Here is a 16363-nt window from a genome sequence, read left to right as displayed (position 1 = left end):
AATTTCACATATGTGTTCCAAGGAAGACTCCTCGATCCATTAGTTAAAGATGAAGAGAAGGGAAGAAGAACGAACTCCAAATCAAATTATATATAAGCTAGAAGACAGTATCTACCTTATTTTGACATGTTGTATTTTCCTTGTAATCGGCCACACCACCACAAAGCCAAGAGTAGTACCAATCCAATAAATAGAAGTGAACCACACAACACGCGCGCGCAAGAACACAATATATACATGTTCAGATTCAAACGAATCATATACATGTTTAGATTCAAACGAATCCTACTCACAACAGAGGTTTACACTTCTAGTCAATTCACTATATGAATATGAACAAGGGATTTACATAATACATGCACAAGATCCTTACGGCCATTCCCAAATCAGAAATCAAACCAAATCAAGAAGACAAAACAAACAGAGTACAAAGCTCCAGCATACTCAAGCATCCCAGCACTCAATTTCACCAATCTCTCACTTAAAAGGAAACCCCAAGAGATATACACATACTGTGAGACAAGATCGAAAAATGTCTTATCCTCTTCTTCTCCGTTCTGATCGTTAAGAGCCTTCATTTTTTGGCGTTCTGTTTTTGCGCCTGCTGCTCATATGTGTTGCCTTCAAAATGCTCTCTACTCATTTGCCCCAAATTACATGAATATATATGTGTGGGCCAAGGACATGGATGGAGAGAAGACCGATAAACAGGCTTGGGCTTTGGCCCAATTCAAATCCTAACATGATCCCAGTCAATCCTCAGCTGCATGAAAACTTCTGAGATCAGAATGACCAAACCTCGCAGCCGCAAACCAGTATGATGCAACAACTGCAACAAGGACACCAAGCACAATCACAAATAGTTGGAAATTAGCAAGCAGCTCGCCTTGAACTTGGTTCTCCATTGAGTGACATGAGATCTTATCTCCTTTGAGTTGGCAACCAACTGGCATCATTGGCCCGTACAGAGTAAAAGCAGTCTGATAGAACCAGAGGCCTTGCAGCGTTATACCAATGCCGCTACACAGATCGACAGGGAAGGTAGTTGGAAAGAGCGTTCCTGCAACAGATGATAAAATGCAGAGGGCTATTAGGAGGACAAGGATCACGTGGTAGTATCCCTCAAGGCCCTGGTGGGTAGTCGAGTGGAAGTAGAATAGAAGATACTCTGCACAGAATGAAGTGGCTGCAATCAAGCACAAAGCTCCTTCAGGCAAGGGAAGAAAGCTGAAGAAGAGCGAAGAAAGTATTAGCCTTGCTTCTGAAAGAAAAGTATAGTTATTTGCATATCATTTTTCAGCTATTGAAAATTACAGCACATGACAAGAACTGGGGATTAATGTATTGGATCAAGCTTCTTAATCATCCTTGTGAAGTGTGATCGATTTGATGGTATCAGGCATGCTAGTCGGGCATGAATCCTATACATGTCTATTTTAACAGATATTTTTAAGTGACTTATCATTTATTTTTGCTCAGTCATCCTTACGTAATATGAGATCAGTCCTATAATAAATTAAAGAATGAATGGTAATGAATGTAGTTCAAAGAATCCAATATAATGAAGTTCGGGAGGGATGTAACCATATTACTTTTGTTTAACCTGAAAAGCTATGGAAATTTTGCAACCGTGCCTCCGAATGTATTACACTAAAACCCTTCAGTTCTAAGAGTTTTTCAAGCCTTAAAATGATTTTAGTTTGTGTTAATAACAGAGGCATCCCTGAAGGTTTGAAAAAGTTCTAGACCTGAACCTTTTACCAATTGTTCTGCACTAAACCAGGCAGAAAATATAAAATTTGACCCACAAACTATCTAGAAATGGTCAAATGAAGGGTGCAACAATCTCTTAATCAACAGACATCATCATTGTTCCTCATCTGTGAGGCAAGTGTGATAGACAAATAAAAGGACAAGAAAACAATATATCCCAGTGCTTAAATATTGTTAGATTTATTCTTTGCTCTAACTTAGATTTATTCCCTAAAAATTTAGAACTCCGCCTTCAAGTTTACCAAAGTAATGAATCAGAGGGTAATTCACAAATTTCACAAGCAAAATAATCTAACTCTTGATATTTGCTAGTTTATCAAGAAACTGGTGTGGTAATTTTCACCCACAAACTATCTAGAAATGGTCAAATGAAGGGTGCAACAATCTCTTAATCAAAAGACTTCATCATTTTTCCTCATCTGTGAGGCAAGTGTGATAGACAAATAAAAGGACAAGAAAACAATGGTCTCGAGTGGTTAAATATTGTTACAATAAATTCTTTGCTATAACTTAGGTTTATTCCCTAAAAATTTAGAACTCCACCTCCAAGTTTAACCAAAGTAATGAATCAAAGGGTTATTCAAAAATTTTACAAGCAAAAATAATCTAACTCTTGATATTTGCTACTTTGTGTTTATATTTATCAAGAAACTGGTGTGGTAAGACTTCTAATAACATGGCAATGTCAAAAGGACCGTGTCTCTCAAATTGCAAGGATGAAGAAGTACACTGCAAATCAGTAATATCAGTGGGTTTTAAACAGTAAACTAGATTGAGGGCTAATAAAAAATCTAGTTAAGCAAGAGAAAAAGGCAACGTCCTATCTGATCCTCTTCTAAAAGAACATGCATCACATTATACAATTCATCATTTATTTTCCTACTTGATTTCCTTTTAAAATTTACTTAAAAATGATGCCAAACAAATACTTGTATAATGGACAGTCCTGAGGTCAATCATTCACATTTCAGCTTTCTAATGAAATCTTCATATTTTACATCATCATCTGTCCATTCTGACACGTTTGTCCCAGGTCTAGTTCAATTACTGGGCAGAGGAAGTGAAAATTACAGAAAATATGAACTTCCTACTCTAGTACTTTTGTTGTTTTACCAAATATGGCATCAGAAGAATAACCAAGGATCCAAACTGTTTTGGTTTGCCACAGTTTCACCAAAAAAAGAAAAGAAACAGATTTTGCTTGAAATTACAAGGAAATGGTGAGGCTAGAATATCAAATAGGAGAAACACTGACCTGGTTTTCTCGGAGAGCAGGGTAACGGCACCAAAGATTAAGAACATGAAAAGCATGCCAGAATGCTCGAAATTGTTCATGTGAGATGAGTCCAAGACACCGTGAACGAAGAATTTGAGTTGGGTAGCAACCAGAAGCTCTATACACAAGTCAATGAAACCACCAACCACTATAATGTAAAGCTCCAAGTGCTTAAGCTTTCCGTCAAAACCAGGCACAGGATTCCAAACCCTAACCCGAAAAAGTTTGGGGTTCGACACATATCGGAACACTGCGCTCCACACATGCCATATCCCAACCACAAAAAATAATGTCCCTGGAAGAATATGCCCTATGAAAGACCCCATCTCTCTCCCTCTCTCCCCTCGTCTCTAATAATCAATCAAAGCAAGGAATGGGCCCTTTTCTTTTTTTTTTTATAATGAGAACTGCATTCTGAACAAAATTCTTTAACTAAACATACATTAGAGAATACTACAAAATTCTTCTCCTTCTTCTTCTCTTCAAGACAGCTCAATCTCTACAACTTTTTGCTCTTTTCTCCGATTCAACCACAACCAATTCCCAAACCATATAAATTCATCCTCTACAAGAAAAAATACAGTTGTGGGCTTCAATTGCTGACAGTTTAGTTTCAGTTTTAGTTTCAGTTTCATGCACCGTCTGAATCTTAACTAATCCAAGCTTTCAGCTCTAAATAAGTCAACAACAGAGTGTTTATCATAAACTTGCAAAAAGCTTTCTCCATGGCAATACCAAATAGCTAGCTCGGATTTCCCTAAACGAAAATGAAATTATGTACAAGTGATATGAGATTGGAATACTTATCATTAGGGATTGATGATTCGGGGGCAGCAGAGCCTTGAATTGGGAATGATAAGTGCCCAAAAAGCGGATCACTCTGAACTTTTTGGAGAGAAAGAGAGCTGAAAAAGTTGCAAGAGTGGATGAGATTGAGATCCAAATCACTCCCTGTGTTCAGCTAAGAAGGCTACAGGTATATGTAATTAGTGACTGCGTGATGTTGGCAAAGGATTTGACAGGTGGTTGCTTCTGTTGCGGCTAATTCCTAGGGGTTTTTCTGAACTTGCCTGCACAGTTATACATATTTTAATTTTTTATTACAATTTTATGAATTTTCAATGTATTAATTTTAATTTTATTAATTTTTGTTTTCATCTAAACAAAGTGTAGTACTAAAACTTTCATATAAATAAGAAAGCTATATCATTTAAAAAATTATATATAAAAAAAATAAAACTTATAATTAAACTAAGTTCCAAAAAAATTATAAAACAAGAATTGTAACAATGATGCGTTGAGCCTTCAAAGAAGGTCAATTGTTAACGTTAATTTAGTTTAATCTTTATTTTGTAATTTTAATTATTTTTTTTAAAATATGAGTGAAATCTACGTATATACATAAAAAAAATAATAATATAAAAAATAAAATAACTAATTCAAATTAATAAACAGAGTTTAAAAAAAATTCTAATGTGTACATGTAAGTTTCAGTCATATTTTTATTTTTATAATATGTTATGTGTCATGTCAGCAATAATATACTTTGTAAATCAATTTTAAATATCGGATAAAATTGCATATAATTGTCAAAATTAAAAATTTGAAAAGTTACAAATTCACAAAAAAGATTTGATTTTTTTTTTTTTTTGGTTATTTGCCCAATCTTTTTCTATTTTGAGAGGAGATATTTGATTCAATTTCTACTTTTAAATTCTCTATTGTTTAGTTTTATTTAGCTTTATAATCAAGTGATTCACAGTACTTTCAAAGATGAGGGCTCACAAACTTTAAGTTGCAGCAATACTAATAGGTTGGTCGCTCGAGCCTTATTGCCACCAAAGGCTTTCAGAGTGATTTAGATGGTAGAGAAATATTATAGGTGAGAAGAATTCCATCTTCCAGAAGAGAAAGGGCTAAATAAATGAACAATTCATTTTCACCACCAAATGGAACCTCCAATTGTGGTGGTGGGTACCATTCTCTGATTTCCCTCCCATCCAAATGCTAAAATCTCATTTTTAAATGAATATATTATAAAACTCACATCCGTTTTTACAAGAATATGTTCGTGGTAAGGATGCAATCCTATTTCACATGGTTCCTTCCCATTCCTGTGACTGTGAGTAATTAATAATTCCACAACACAGCTAGCCAGCTGCTTCAGTTTATGAATCCCCCCTCCGCCCAACTTTAGCATCATCAATCTTGCACCACAAAAGCATTAGAAACCTGAAAAATGGCAAATATATCTTAGTATGAATTCAACAATATCTCAATCATTATATTATGGATACAGTGCTTTTGTCTTAGTTTGAACAATGACAGTATGCCCAAAAGTGCAGGCCCATTGCTGTGTCCGACCTGCCGGAATTACCACAATGCCCTTGTGCTGTTAATGGTCCGAAAAAGGCAGCAAAACTCAAAACAACGTACAGATAATACCATGCACTCCAATGGCACCATCCACACCATTCATAGCTAAGTTAATCCTTTAATGCTGCTCTAATGCCATTTGCATCCACAATATAACCATAAAAGTATTTTGTTAAAGTGACTTTTAACTACTACTATGGTTGAACACAACAGATTTGCAATTCCCCCATGGGAATGGCTTCCAAGGCCGACTCTTCGATTAGGAGCAGAGAAAATGTATGAAGAAACAAAGGAAAAGTGAAAGGGGCAGAGAAGGAAATAAGAAGGATGATTCTAAGGGAATGAATGATTAAATAAATCTGCATGACCTACCTTAATCTCCTCAAGTTGATCCCCTGCTGCCTCCAAGCTTCTCAGATCCAGATGCTCGGATCTTGAAGCTGCATAAATGTATGACAGGACAACCATAACAAGGACACCAAACACAATGGCAAACAGCTGGAAGCTAGCAAGCAACTCGCCTTGGACCTGGTAGTCCATTGTCTTGCATAAAATTTCATTTTCCTTGAGTTGACAACCATCAGGCATCATGGGGCCGTAAAGAGTAAACGCAGTTTGATAGAACCAGAGACCTTGGAGAGTAATTGCAATGCCACTACACAGATCAACAGGGAAGCTGGTTGGGAAGAGGGCTCCCGCAACAGTGGACAAAATGCAGAGTGCTATTAGTAGGACAAGGAGAAGATGGTAGTATCCCTCGAGGCCTTTGTGAGTGGTTGAATGAAAGTAGAACAAGACGTACTCTGCACAGAATGCTGTGGCGGCAATCAAGCACAGAGCTCCTTCTGCCAAGGGAAGAAAGCTGAATAATGAAGATGTGTTAGTCTCAACTTTGAAAGCGAAATCTAGTTATGAAATTTTAAGAAGCTTACAAATATTTCAAATGGTTTAAGTAAGTTGTCTGACTAGCCCTTGCATGTCCTCATTAACTAACCTGAAGAAGAATCTCCTTATGCTTTTAACATTTATTCAAACTGAAACAAGAATTATTCCACAGGCAGATCAGCACCTAAAACGCCCCACAAAGTGAACTTCAGAAAGAATTAAGGCATTCTAGGTTTATTGATGCTAAAAATTATTATAAAGCCATGTGATTTTGTTAAAAAGCCATATGAATCTTCTAAATTGTTAGTTTTGCAGGTGACTTCTCCAAACCCATTATAATCTTAAATTCGTTGAATAGAAGAGACAAATCTCTACAAGTTTCTGAAAATTTGCTCTATTGTGACCCTATAGTATTGTTGTGTTTCCATATTGTATTTGTTGGTTTCACCATGTCAACTAAGTGATGAAACACAACTATATCAATTATCTTCATTCACCACCATCTCATGAAACTTCTCCATATGAAGATGGTGTTGAAACTTCATTTCATCATTACTCCGCCAGAGGATGTTATTCACTGTCGATCCCAAACCCGGATAAAGAAGGAGGGTTGCGTTAGGTAGCCGACAGCCAGCGTAAAATCTAGTCGGGTCCAAATATGAATTCTAAACAAACTATCTGTTGGGGCGTAATCCACGTAGAAGTCTAGAATTCATGTAGCCGACCTCACATAGTGGGATAAAGGCTGGATATGTTGTTGTTGTTGTGACCCTATAGTCAAATGGTTTTCATTCAAACTGGTGAAGTAACCATAAGTTTTCACCCATGCAGTTCTAACTTAGCGGATGCTCAGATCAACGATAAATCAACCTCCACTTGAACTTAAAATATGTATAACGATTATTTGCGCTGACTGCTTTTAATTTACAGGCAACTGTGAGCCGTCCACTCATGGTTTTCCTCGTGTAAAATAATTTCTCCATCCCCAGCCATCTGGCTATATTGTTCAAAGATGATTTATTACAGATACAACATTGCAATTTGCAATGGTTACAACCAGGGATGCTTTTAAGTGTAATTCCTAACAAAATGGTTCTGCAAGTTCCTAGAAACATGGAGAGGCCAAAATGTCCAAAAAGCAAGCATTAATTGACAGGTAACACCAAGGAAATACATTGGAAGAAGTCAAATAGAAACATATAGACTTGCTTTCCAAAGTTCTCCATTAGATTGCCCATGGCTCACAACTTAGCCACAACTAAGATATGTCACTGTAGTTTTTCTTAAAAAAGAAAATTGACTTTTCACTATTGTTTAATGAGAAAAGGTGTCACCATAGTTTAAAGGCAAATATTGATATAATGCAGATTTCTGGAATTTAAATTTATAGCACTGACCAATGTTTATACGCAGAACTTGGATGGTTCTTATCACTTAATGCCTACATCATCACTATGACAGAGATCGTTCAAAAGGAATTTGATCCCGAAAAGTAACCCAGACATGAATCCATTGTCATTAACATTAAAAGTGAGCCCATTTCTTCTTCACAAGGTTGGATCTAGAGGAGAATAATGGCACCAATTTTTTCTTGAAACCAAAAGTTAGAGAATAATTAAGTGCTAAATTACATTCTTAATATATACTTCCCATGTTTGCAAATTTAACTAGCTGAGGTATACCCTAAAGCTCATTGTAAAGACAAAACTATGTCCGCATGTGAGTGGAATTAATAGATACAGTCCGAATTCTGCTTCCAATTTGACAGTACACGCATAAGACACTACCATTGTTCAGTTATTCTCCTTGGTTTTCCCTTTACAGTATCACACAAATGTAAATCAAACGCTTTCTAATGGAAATGCTGACTAAATTCCGAGAGGCAATCAATTACATCTCGTAGAAACCAGATTGCAAACTGGATTACCATCTTTGTCATCTCCATAAGAGCCTAAAATATTTATCCTCCATTTCCAGTGCTAATAGCTTTAACGCTTGTAATTTGGACTGTTTGGCTTCTCAAATGCGAATAGCTCAAGTTAAGCAAGCCAGAGTGCACATTTAGATTGATAAACCCAAGCATACAATCAAAGACCCAAACTTTTCTTTGCATTTCCTCTATCCTCACAAATCTGAACAGATTACGAATAAGAAGATATAAAAAATTCTAAGAATATTAGATTGGAAAAAGACTGACCTGGTTTTCTCTGAGAGCAGAGTGACGACCCCGAAGATGAAGAACATGAGAAGCATTCCCGAGTGCTCAAAATCGTTCAGGTGGGAGGGGTTCAAGATACCATTCACAAAGAACTTGAGATGGGTTGAATACAAAAGTTCTATGCACAGATCAATAAAAGCACCAATTGCCACAATGTAAATCTCCAAATACTTAATCCTACCATCAAACCCTGGCACCGGATTCCAAATCCTTACCCGAAAGGATTTGGGGTTTGATGCAAACCGGACCACAGAGCTCCAAATGTGCCACAGCCCAATCACAAGAAACAAGGTTCCTGGCAGAACATGACCCATGAAAGAACCCATCTTTTTCCCTCTTAATCTTTACTCTTTAGTTTCACAAATACCTCTCAAAATGATTACACAAAAGATATAAATGAATCTTCCTGAAAACTGTTAGATTCCTCTTCAAAACACCAACAAGCCTCCAATTCCAACTCTAAAACGGAGTGTTGAGAAAGCTCGCCCTTTTGTTGGAATCAACCAACCAGTTGTTGTTCAAAACAAAGCCAAGCTCCAGATTCAAATAACTTTGCTAAAGCAATCCCCCAAATCATATTTTTGACAACAGATGGAATTGAAGAAGCTTGTGCATCCATTCAAAGACTACAAATTATCATAACTAAACGTCTAGAAAGTCCAAATCGCCGTTAGATTCAACAACAAAGTCAAAAACAGAGGCTGGGTAAGAAGCTTCCGGTGGCAGTACCGTAAATATTGAAACAGAGCCGACTTCCGAGCACTGAGCACAAACACGTGCAATAACACAATTGAGTTCTAACTTGGATGTATTGTTCAGCGCCTTAAAGGGTGTGTATAGATGTACTTACATATGTAATCGATGATTTTCGTGGGTGAATAATTTTGATTGTGGAATGATGAGTTGAGGACCCAGAAAAGCAAAATACTCAAAATCAGAGAGAAAGGAAATATAGAACGAGGGAGGGGGTAAATTATTGTGGGTTGAGGCGAGGGATCAGATCCCGATCAATGGGTCCGTCTGAAAAGGAAAAGACAAAAGCGACGAGAAATTATATAAACATCATTGACAGGGATGAACAGAGTGTAGGCAGTGGATCATGGTGATAGGGTTGACTCGTCAAGAAACGTTGGCCGTCGGATGGGTTGGTGTTGATGGGGCATCGGTGTCCATCCGCAGGGTCATGACGTCCCAACTTTTGGAGAAGATCCGAGTTTTGATTCCCATGTATGTATTATATATATATATATATATATCTGGTTTACCTACCAACTTCGGTAAACATTATCGTATGGAGCCGCCATGACAACCATGACGTAGAGGGATACAGATTTGATATTTATACTTCTAAACTATTATTATGGGCCACGAAATTTTAATATTTTACGTGATATTAGTATTAATGATTAATTAATTATTCACTGATATTATTTACAATATTAGTAAATAATTATTAACTATTAATATTAAATATCACATTGAATATAAAAAATTTGGTATTAGTATTATAAAATAAATGTTAAATTATAATATAAAATAATATTTAAAAATAAACGTTAAATAACAAGTTTGGCTTTTAAAAATATTAAATAATAATGTTAAATAGTTTTGGCCTGATAAAATAAATTTATATTTTTGATAGTTATTTAAATAACAAATTTGAAAACTACTTAATAAATGTGAGGAATTATATTAAATAATAATTTTAATCCATAAATGTGAGAATTTATCTTTATTCATTTAAAAGTTAAATTTGATTATTAACTAATTCATTCATTCCTCACATTTAAATTTAAGAAATAAATTTTATTTATAAATAAAATAAAAATAATATAATATATATAATAATGCACATTATGTTATTATTTAATTTGTAATCTAGTATTTGTATATATGCAATTGTTTTTTAGTAAGAAAAAAGGGTAAGGAGCAATTAATGTGTAATGGATCAAGGTCCATTAAAAATAAAATTAAAATTAGAAAACAATATATAAAAGCAAAGAAAAGAGTCACAAAGAGCTCAAGAGACTCTTAGGAGAGGGTTTTTCGAGAGACCTGTAAGTCTTCCAATAACCTTTTTTGCCGATGCCTTCTGCTACCGTTGACACCTTTGCCTCTTCATCTTCTATCACCATTGACGACGGCCTTTACATCTTCTATCATAGTCGACGTCTTCATTTTTTCGCCTTCTGTTATTGTTCACACCTTCATCTTTTCACCTTCTACCTTTCTTGATTGACGATGGCCTCTACACCTTCCGCCATAGCCATTAGCTCGCACATGCCTTGTTATCAACCATCGAAGGAAGAAGCTATATGAAAGATGGTGGTAATATGAAGGGTAATTTGAATATTTTAGTGCAGAGTGTTGTATATTCTAATTGAAGTATGTAATTAACTTGAAAATATATAATTTAAAAGTGTAATTAAAATAATAAAAAATTTAAATAATCACAATAAAACACCGAAGAAAAATATGTATTTAGCCATTTTGCATCCTACTTGTGCCATACCCTTGTTTATAAAAATAAGTGTACTAACATATTATGATGTAAAAGTCAAGTGTTTTCATCGTCACCTTGGCAATACCTTAGTAGTTTAGGAGTTTTTTTTAATACTTTTATTATTTGGGATTTGAATCTTGAATTCTTTTGTTTATAAAATGATTCAAATCTATGATATCAATCAGAACAATGAGTACAAAGTTTTAACTTTATGTAAAGTGGTAGGACTAAAATTATAGAGTTGTCTTTTTAATAGTAGTTATAGCCCAAATTGAATACTCCTAAAGGAAAAATACCCTTAAAAAGATTGTTATGTAAGGTCGCATTTCTTCTTCTTTACCTAAAAAATATAAAATAAAAAATCACCCACCAATTCCACATGTACCATTTCACATGCTGGACATTACGTCTCATTTTTTTTATTACCTAAAAAATTCAAGAATTTTAGGTCACATTTTTTTTACTTTTTAATTTTTAATTTTAAATTTTGAATTTATTTTCAATTTTCTATATGGGTAGTATGTTTTTAGAAAATTTAAAACACGTTCTCTTTATTATTTTAAAAAAATATTTTTTAAAACAAAAAAATAAAAAAACGTGTTTTTTTTGAAATTTTAAAAATAATTTTTAATTATATTTATTCAATAAATTTGATTATTCAGTGAGTTAGAAAAATTTTATTTTAATATATTATTAAAAAAATATATACATTTTAAAGTTAATGAATTTTGTAATTTTTTATTATAATATTAAAATATAAATAAATAAATAAATATATTTTGAATTTAGAGTTTATTTTGGATAAAAACACTCAAAATAACTTTTGTTATTTTGAGTTTTCTTTATAATTTTTTTTATTTTCAAAAATATATTTTTAAAAACAGTAAAAAGAAAAGCGTTTTCATTACTTTAAAAAATTAAAAACTAAAAATGACTTGAAAATAGTAAAAAGAATACGACCTTAGTTTTTAAAATTATGTTTACATTTATCAATCTTTATAAATTTTCCTTTTACTCCCTTAACAATAATTAGATGATTAATTCAAGTTTTGCATGAAGTTTAGATCAAAACTTGTTGATATGTAATTTTAAAAATTAAACATAGAATTAATAGCTAAAGTTCTCACATCTCATGTTCCAATGTTCAAACAATTTAAACATTACGAATGGAAAATACTTAAAATAAATAAGTTGAAAAAACATTATCTTTCAATTGTTTATCTTTTTTTTTTTCTTCATTGGAGTACTCAGAATCACTTATGACAAATTTAAATATGCAGAACTAAGTAATGAACCACTTGTTAATACCTTCAAAATATTTTTATGTGTATATACATAAACAAAGATATGATATGAACTACTGATTGCACCCATTATAATAAATGATGTGATGATTATTACTTTGTGTTTATTAAGGTAATGTTTGTTAAAATGAGCAGGATAAGGGAGCATTAAGATAAGATCAGAATGGTTTTTGGATCAAGATATGAAATTGTTAAGATAAGGTTGGGCAACATTCTAAGATTTTTATCAAATTGTTTGTTAAATTCTTTGAAATGCATTAAAGGACATAGACATAATTTTTTTCTTATATGTAGGGACCAAGATATGCTTATCTTGAGAGGGAGAAGATATATACATATATTGAAAAAATCAAGATAAGATGTCACAAGATGATTTTCTTAAGAATTGTCAGATAAAATTAACAAACATGTTGGAAATGATAGAAGTCTGTAATGCGTCTCATATCTTGTTTTCACACCCTATATATTGATTAAAAAACACCCTTAAATGGGCGTTTGTTAAAATGAACAACATAAAAGATACTAAGATAAGGTTTAAACATTTTTCGAAATAAGATATGAAATTGTCAAGATAAAATTGTAAAACATTTTAAAATTTTATTAGACTTTTTGTTAAATTTTTTAGAGTTTACTGATAATTGTACTTTTTATTTCTATGTGTTTGTTAATGCATATAATAAACATCAAGATAAGAGATTTTTTACTAAAATATCCCTATTACCAAATTCATTCAAAATTATTTGTTAACATCAACAATAAATTTATGATTAAAATAGTATTTTATGACTAATATGAATTATCACAAAAATAAAAATAAAAAATAAAAAAAATATTTTATTTTCTAAATCTATGTCTAAAAATAGATTTAAAAAGAGTTGAAAAGTAAAAATAATTATTGTTAGAATTAAAATAATTTCACCTAGATAATTAAAAATGGCCAAAACATATTTTCATAATAGATAATAAAATATAAAATTAAATAAAATAATTTAAAAATTGATGAAAGAAATTGTATTAGTTAATAAAATATATAGAGAGAGAAATTTAAATTTTAAAAATCGATGAAAGGAATAATATCATTTAAATTTTAAAAATTGTCAAAACATATTATAATTTTAAAATGTATTAAATAATATTAATTATAAAAATTAAGTGAATAAGTTTTTATAATAAATTTAAAATTTTAAAATGTATTTAATGACATTAACTATCTTACAAGGGGTATATGGGTAATTGAGATTTATCTGTAAAATGCCAAATAAATTTATTCGAGGAGGATGTTAGATAAATTTATTTTAAAAAAAAAAAAGAAATCACGTGAGAACTTTTCTGGAGATGAACAAATAAGTTTAACAAACACGTTGAAAAGATTAAATATCTGAAATACTTTTCATATCTGATATTTTCTCTGTCGATTAACAAACACCCCCTAAGCAAATTTTTATAATTTAGTTTGAGATGAAATGCCAACCACCTTGATAAACAATGCATCTTCTCTTTATTTACTAAGTTATAATAAAATATGATCATATATACATGCATGTCATGTCATGACATATAGGTTTTCGTTTAATAAACAATAATTTTCACGTCATATGTGGATTTTATGGCTACGGTGCAACATTATGCAATATTAATGGACATAAATGTAATAACAAATAATTCGCAGAGTACCCATGAAATATGGAAGCAAACTGAGGACGTATGCATAAAAACTGAATTTAAAGGGTCTAAGTGCAATAAACCAAAGTTGCCAAGTTCAAACTTTTAATGGAATTACGCCCGTGTCCTTGTCTTCTCTATTCACGACAAACCTCCGGCCACTCCTAGTTGCCGCAGCCACTGTAGTTCCTCACGCCGGACCCTTTCAGAGTTGCCGCCAACCACTACTACCCCGCTCTTACCGTCGGAAAATCTGTAAGAAGTTGGAACTTGTTTGTCGTCGCGCCTTGCTACTAGTTCGTTGGATTCTAGCCCAAAACTCACTGAAGTCTCTCACTTCCATAACCTCTTGCTCGTTTGCTCGCTCTTGGATACCTAGAAACGAATATAAACGCCCCATTGTACAGGTTAAAAATTTCCATTTCAACTTCCATATTTGCCATGCATTTGAGTGGTTTCTCACCGAAATTTTTGCCAGATCCTTCCAATTCTTCAAATTTCCAACGCCTCTCTGGTCCTTGATTAGTTCCAATCAATCCTTGCTTTCGATTTGGAAAATTCCAGCAAATTCTCAGAAGATTGTTGCGGCAATTCCTTGTTTCTGTTTTTGATATTTTTTTTTTTTGACTTCTCGTAATTTTTTCCCATTAGTGATCGGACACACTGCCCAGAGTACCATTTTACCCTCTTTCATGTCTCTCGCAAAGCTTGTCAAGTAATTTAGTTACTGACGAGAGAATATTTTATATTAGGGTAAATTTACTTTCCTATTCTCAAAAATTATCATCAACTTGGGGATATGTGTGCTAAGTACGCAATCGTCATGTGTCTATCTTAGAGAACACCACGTGTCCTCCGAATCCCTATCCTAAATTTGAATTGGACGAGAGAGGCTCGATCAATTGAGAATCTCTCAAACATCCTATTTCGAAGATTATCTTATCTTTTTGTATTAAGTTTTACGCTATCTATAAATAGAGATCAATCTTTATAGGTATGGACATCTAACTACTAAGTAATTTTTTATTTCAGGTATTTTCTCCTACAAACTTGATCGTCGGAGTCCTTCCAAAAGAATAAAGCCCCCAAAATACTTGGTTCAAAACTGATCGATCCAATATCATCAGTTAGCTTTGTTGTCTAAAATCACTTTCCTAAACTGTTTGTTGTGTCTGGATAATTATTTTCACAATCTTTCTAACTCAATCAACTTTTATCTAGACTAGATGTTGTTACTGAGATCCAAAGACACCACTATATTTTTTATTATGTCCACTATGACAACACTCGTTTTTAAATTTGTCTCAAACTGCGCTCATTCAGGTTTTATGTGAGTCCAAAATAAGAAACTTTGACATCCAAATTGAGCTCATTCAGTTTTTATGAGTCCAAAATAAAATAACTAAATCATCCATGTTTCAACTACCTTTTTAACTCTAACATCTTTTAATTTGTTTGACAATTATCAACAAAATTAAATTCCACATATTCATCTTTATGCTATCTATGAAGCCCACTATTGTGCTCAACTCAATTTAATCGAGTCTGATCAAATTTTATACTCAAGTTAGCTTTTTTTAACTTCGCAAAATTAGCCTATTTTATAATTTTTCACGAATTACACCTAAACCTTTTCATGAATTCACATTTTATTTCTCCTGAATTCCTCCCAAAACCCATTAATTTGTCAAATTACCACTAAGCCCTTTTTTGGCCTAATTTCAATTAATTCCAAAATTAAGATTGTGTTCTATTTACTTTTTAATTTTTAGTTTTAATTTTTAATTTTTATTTTAATAATTTATTTTTAAAAAATTAAAAATACGTTCTTTTTGTAATTTTAAAAAATTATTTCTCAAAATAAAAAATTAAAAAACATATTCTTTCTAAAATTTTAAAAATAAATTTTTAATGATATTCTAATCAATAAATTTGATTATTTAATAAATTAAAAATATTTAATGTTAATATATTATTAAATATATATATTTTAAAATTAATGAATTTTTTAATATTTTTTCTCATTATCATAGTAAAATATAAATAAATAAATATATTTTGAATTTAAAATTTATTTTAAATGAAAACATTTAAAATAATTTTTTATTATTTTGAGTTTTCTTTACAATTTATTTTTTTATTTTCAAAAATATATTTTTAAAAACAACATAGTCTAATTCTTTAATATCCAAAATTTTTAAAAATTTTAGAATATTACACACTGCACTAATCTTAGCAAAAACATTGTTCGGAAAGAACATTGGCAGTCAATAAATTCTGAATAATTTGCTGTAATTCAATCAATGAAAACATCCCACAAAAAAAAAGAAAAGAAAAAAAGAAGTGTTAGAATCCATAGATCAGTA

The 16363-nt window shown here is 32.2% G+C and overlaps 2 protein-coding genes across 2 annotated transcripts; both read right to left on the bottom strand.

The window, feature by feature from the left end:
• Positions 1-246: 246 nt before the first annotated feature.
• Positions 247-4195, bottom strand: LOC127813166 (uncharacterized). The gene is made up of 2 exons (XM_052353972.1): positions 3029-4195; positions 247-1227 (listed from the first exon to the last, which is right to left on the bottom strand). The coding sequence occupies exons 1-2, from the start codon at positions 3373-3375 to the stop codon at positions 753-755; spliced, it is 822 nt and encodes a 273-aa protein (XP_052209932.1). The 5' UTR covers positions 3376-4195; the 3' UTR covers positions 247-752.
• A 773-nt stretch (positions 4196-4968) lies between these two features.
• On the bottom strand, positions 4969-9729 carry LOC127813165 (uncharacterized). The gene is made up of 3 exons (XM_052353971.1): positions 8508-9729; positions 5798-6287; positions 4969-5281 (listed from the first exon to the last, which is right to left on the bottom strand). Exons 1-3 carry the CDS (start codon positions 8852-8854, stop codon positions 5252-5254), a joined length of 867 nt encoding a protein of 288 aa, XP_052209931.1. The 5' UTR covers positions 8855-9729; the 3' UTR covers positions 4969-5251.
• Between the last annotated feature and the right edge of the window lie 6634 nt (positions 9730-16363).

Source organism: Diospyros lotus, chromosome 11 (assembly GCF_014633365.1).
Source record: "Diospyros lotus cultivar Yz01 chromosome 11, ASM1463336v1, whole genome shotgun sequence".
Taxonomy (NCBI): Eukaryota; Viridiplantae; Streptophyta; class Magnoliopsida; order Ericales; family Ebenaceae; genus Diospyros; species Diospyros lotus.
This window is presented reverse-complemented; position numbering and strand designations above follow the sequence as displayed.

What these genes read in the sequence shown, in the direction of transcription:
- LOC127813165 (XM_052353971.1), bottom strand. Translation starts at nt 8,854, where the DNA reads ATGGGTTCTTTCATGGGTCATGTTCTGCCAGGAACCTTGTTTCTTGTG. An exon ending in CTGCTCTCAGAGAAAACCAG is followed by an intron (nt 6,288 to 8,507) that starts GTCAGTCTTTTT and finishes TTCATTATTCAG; the next exon opens with CTTTCTTCCCTTGGCAGAAG. An exon ending in ATCAACTTGAGGAGATTAAG is followed by an intron (nt 5,282 to 5,797) that starts GTAGGTCATGCA and finishes GCCATTTTTCAG; the next exon opens with GTTTCTAATGCTTTTGTGGT.
- LOC127813166 (XM_052353972.1), bottom strand. Translation starts at nt 3,375, where the DNA reads ATGGGGTCTTTCATAGGGCATATTCTTCCAGGGACATTATTTTTTGTG. An exon ending in CTGCTCTCCGAGAAAACCAG is followed by an intron (nt 1,228 to 3,028) that starts GTCAGTGTTTCT and finishes GCTCTTCTTCAG; the next exon opens with CTTTCTTCCCTTGCCTGAAG.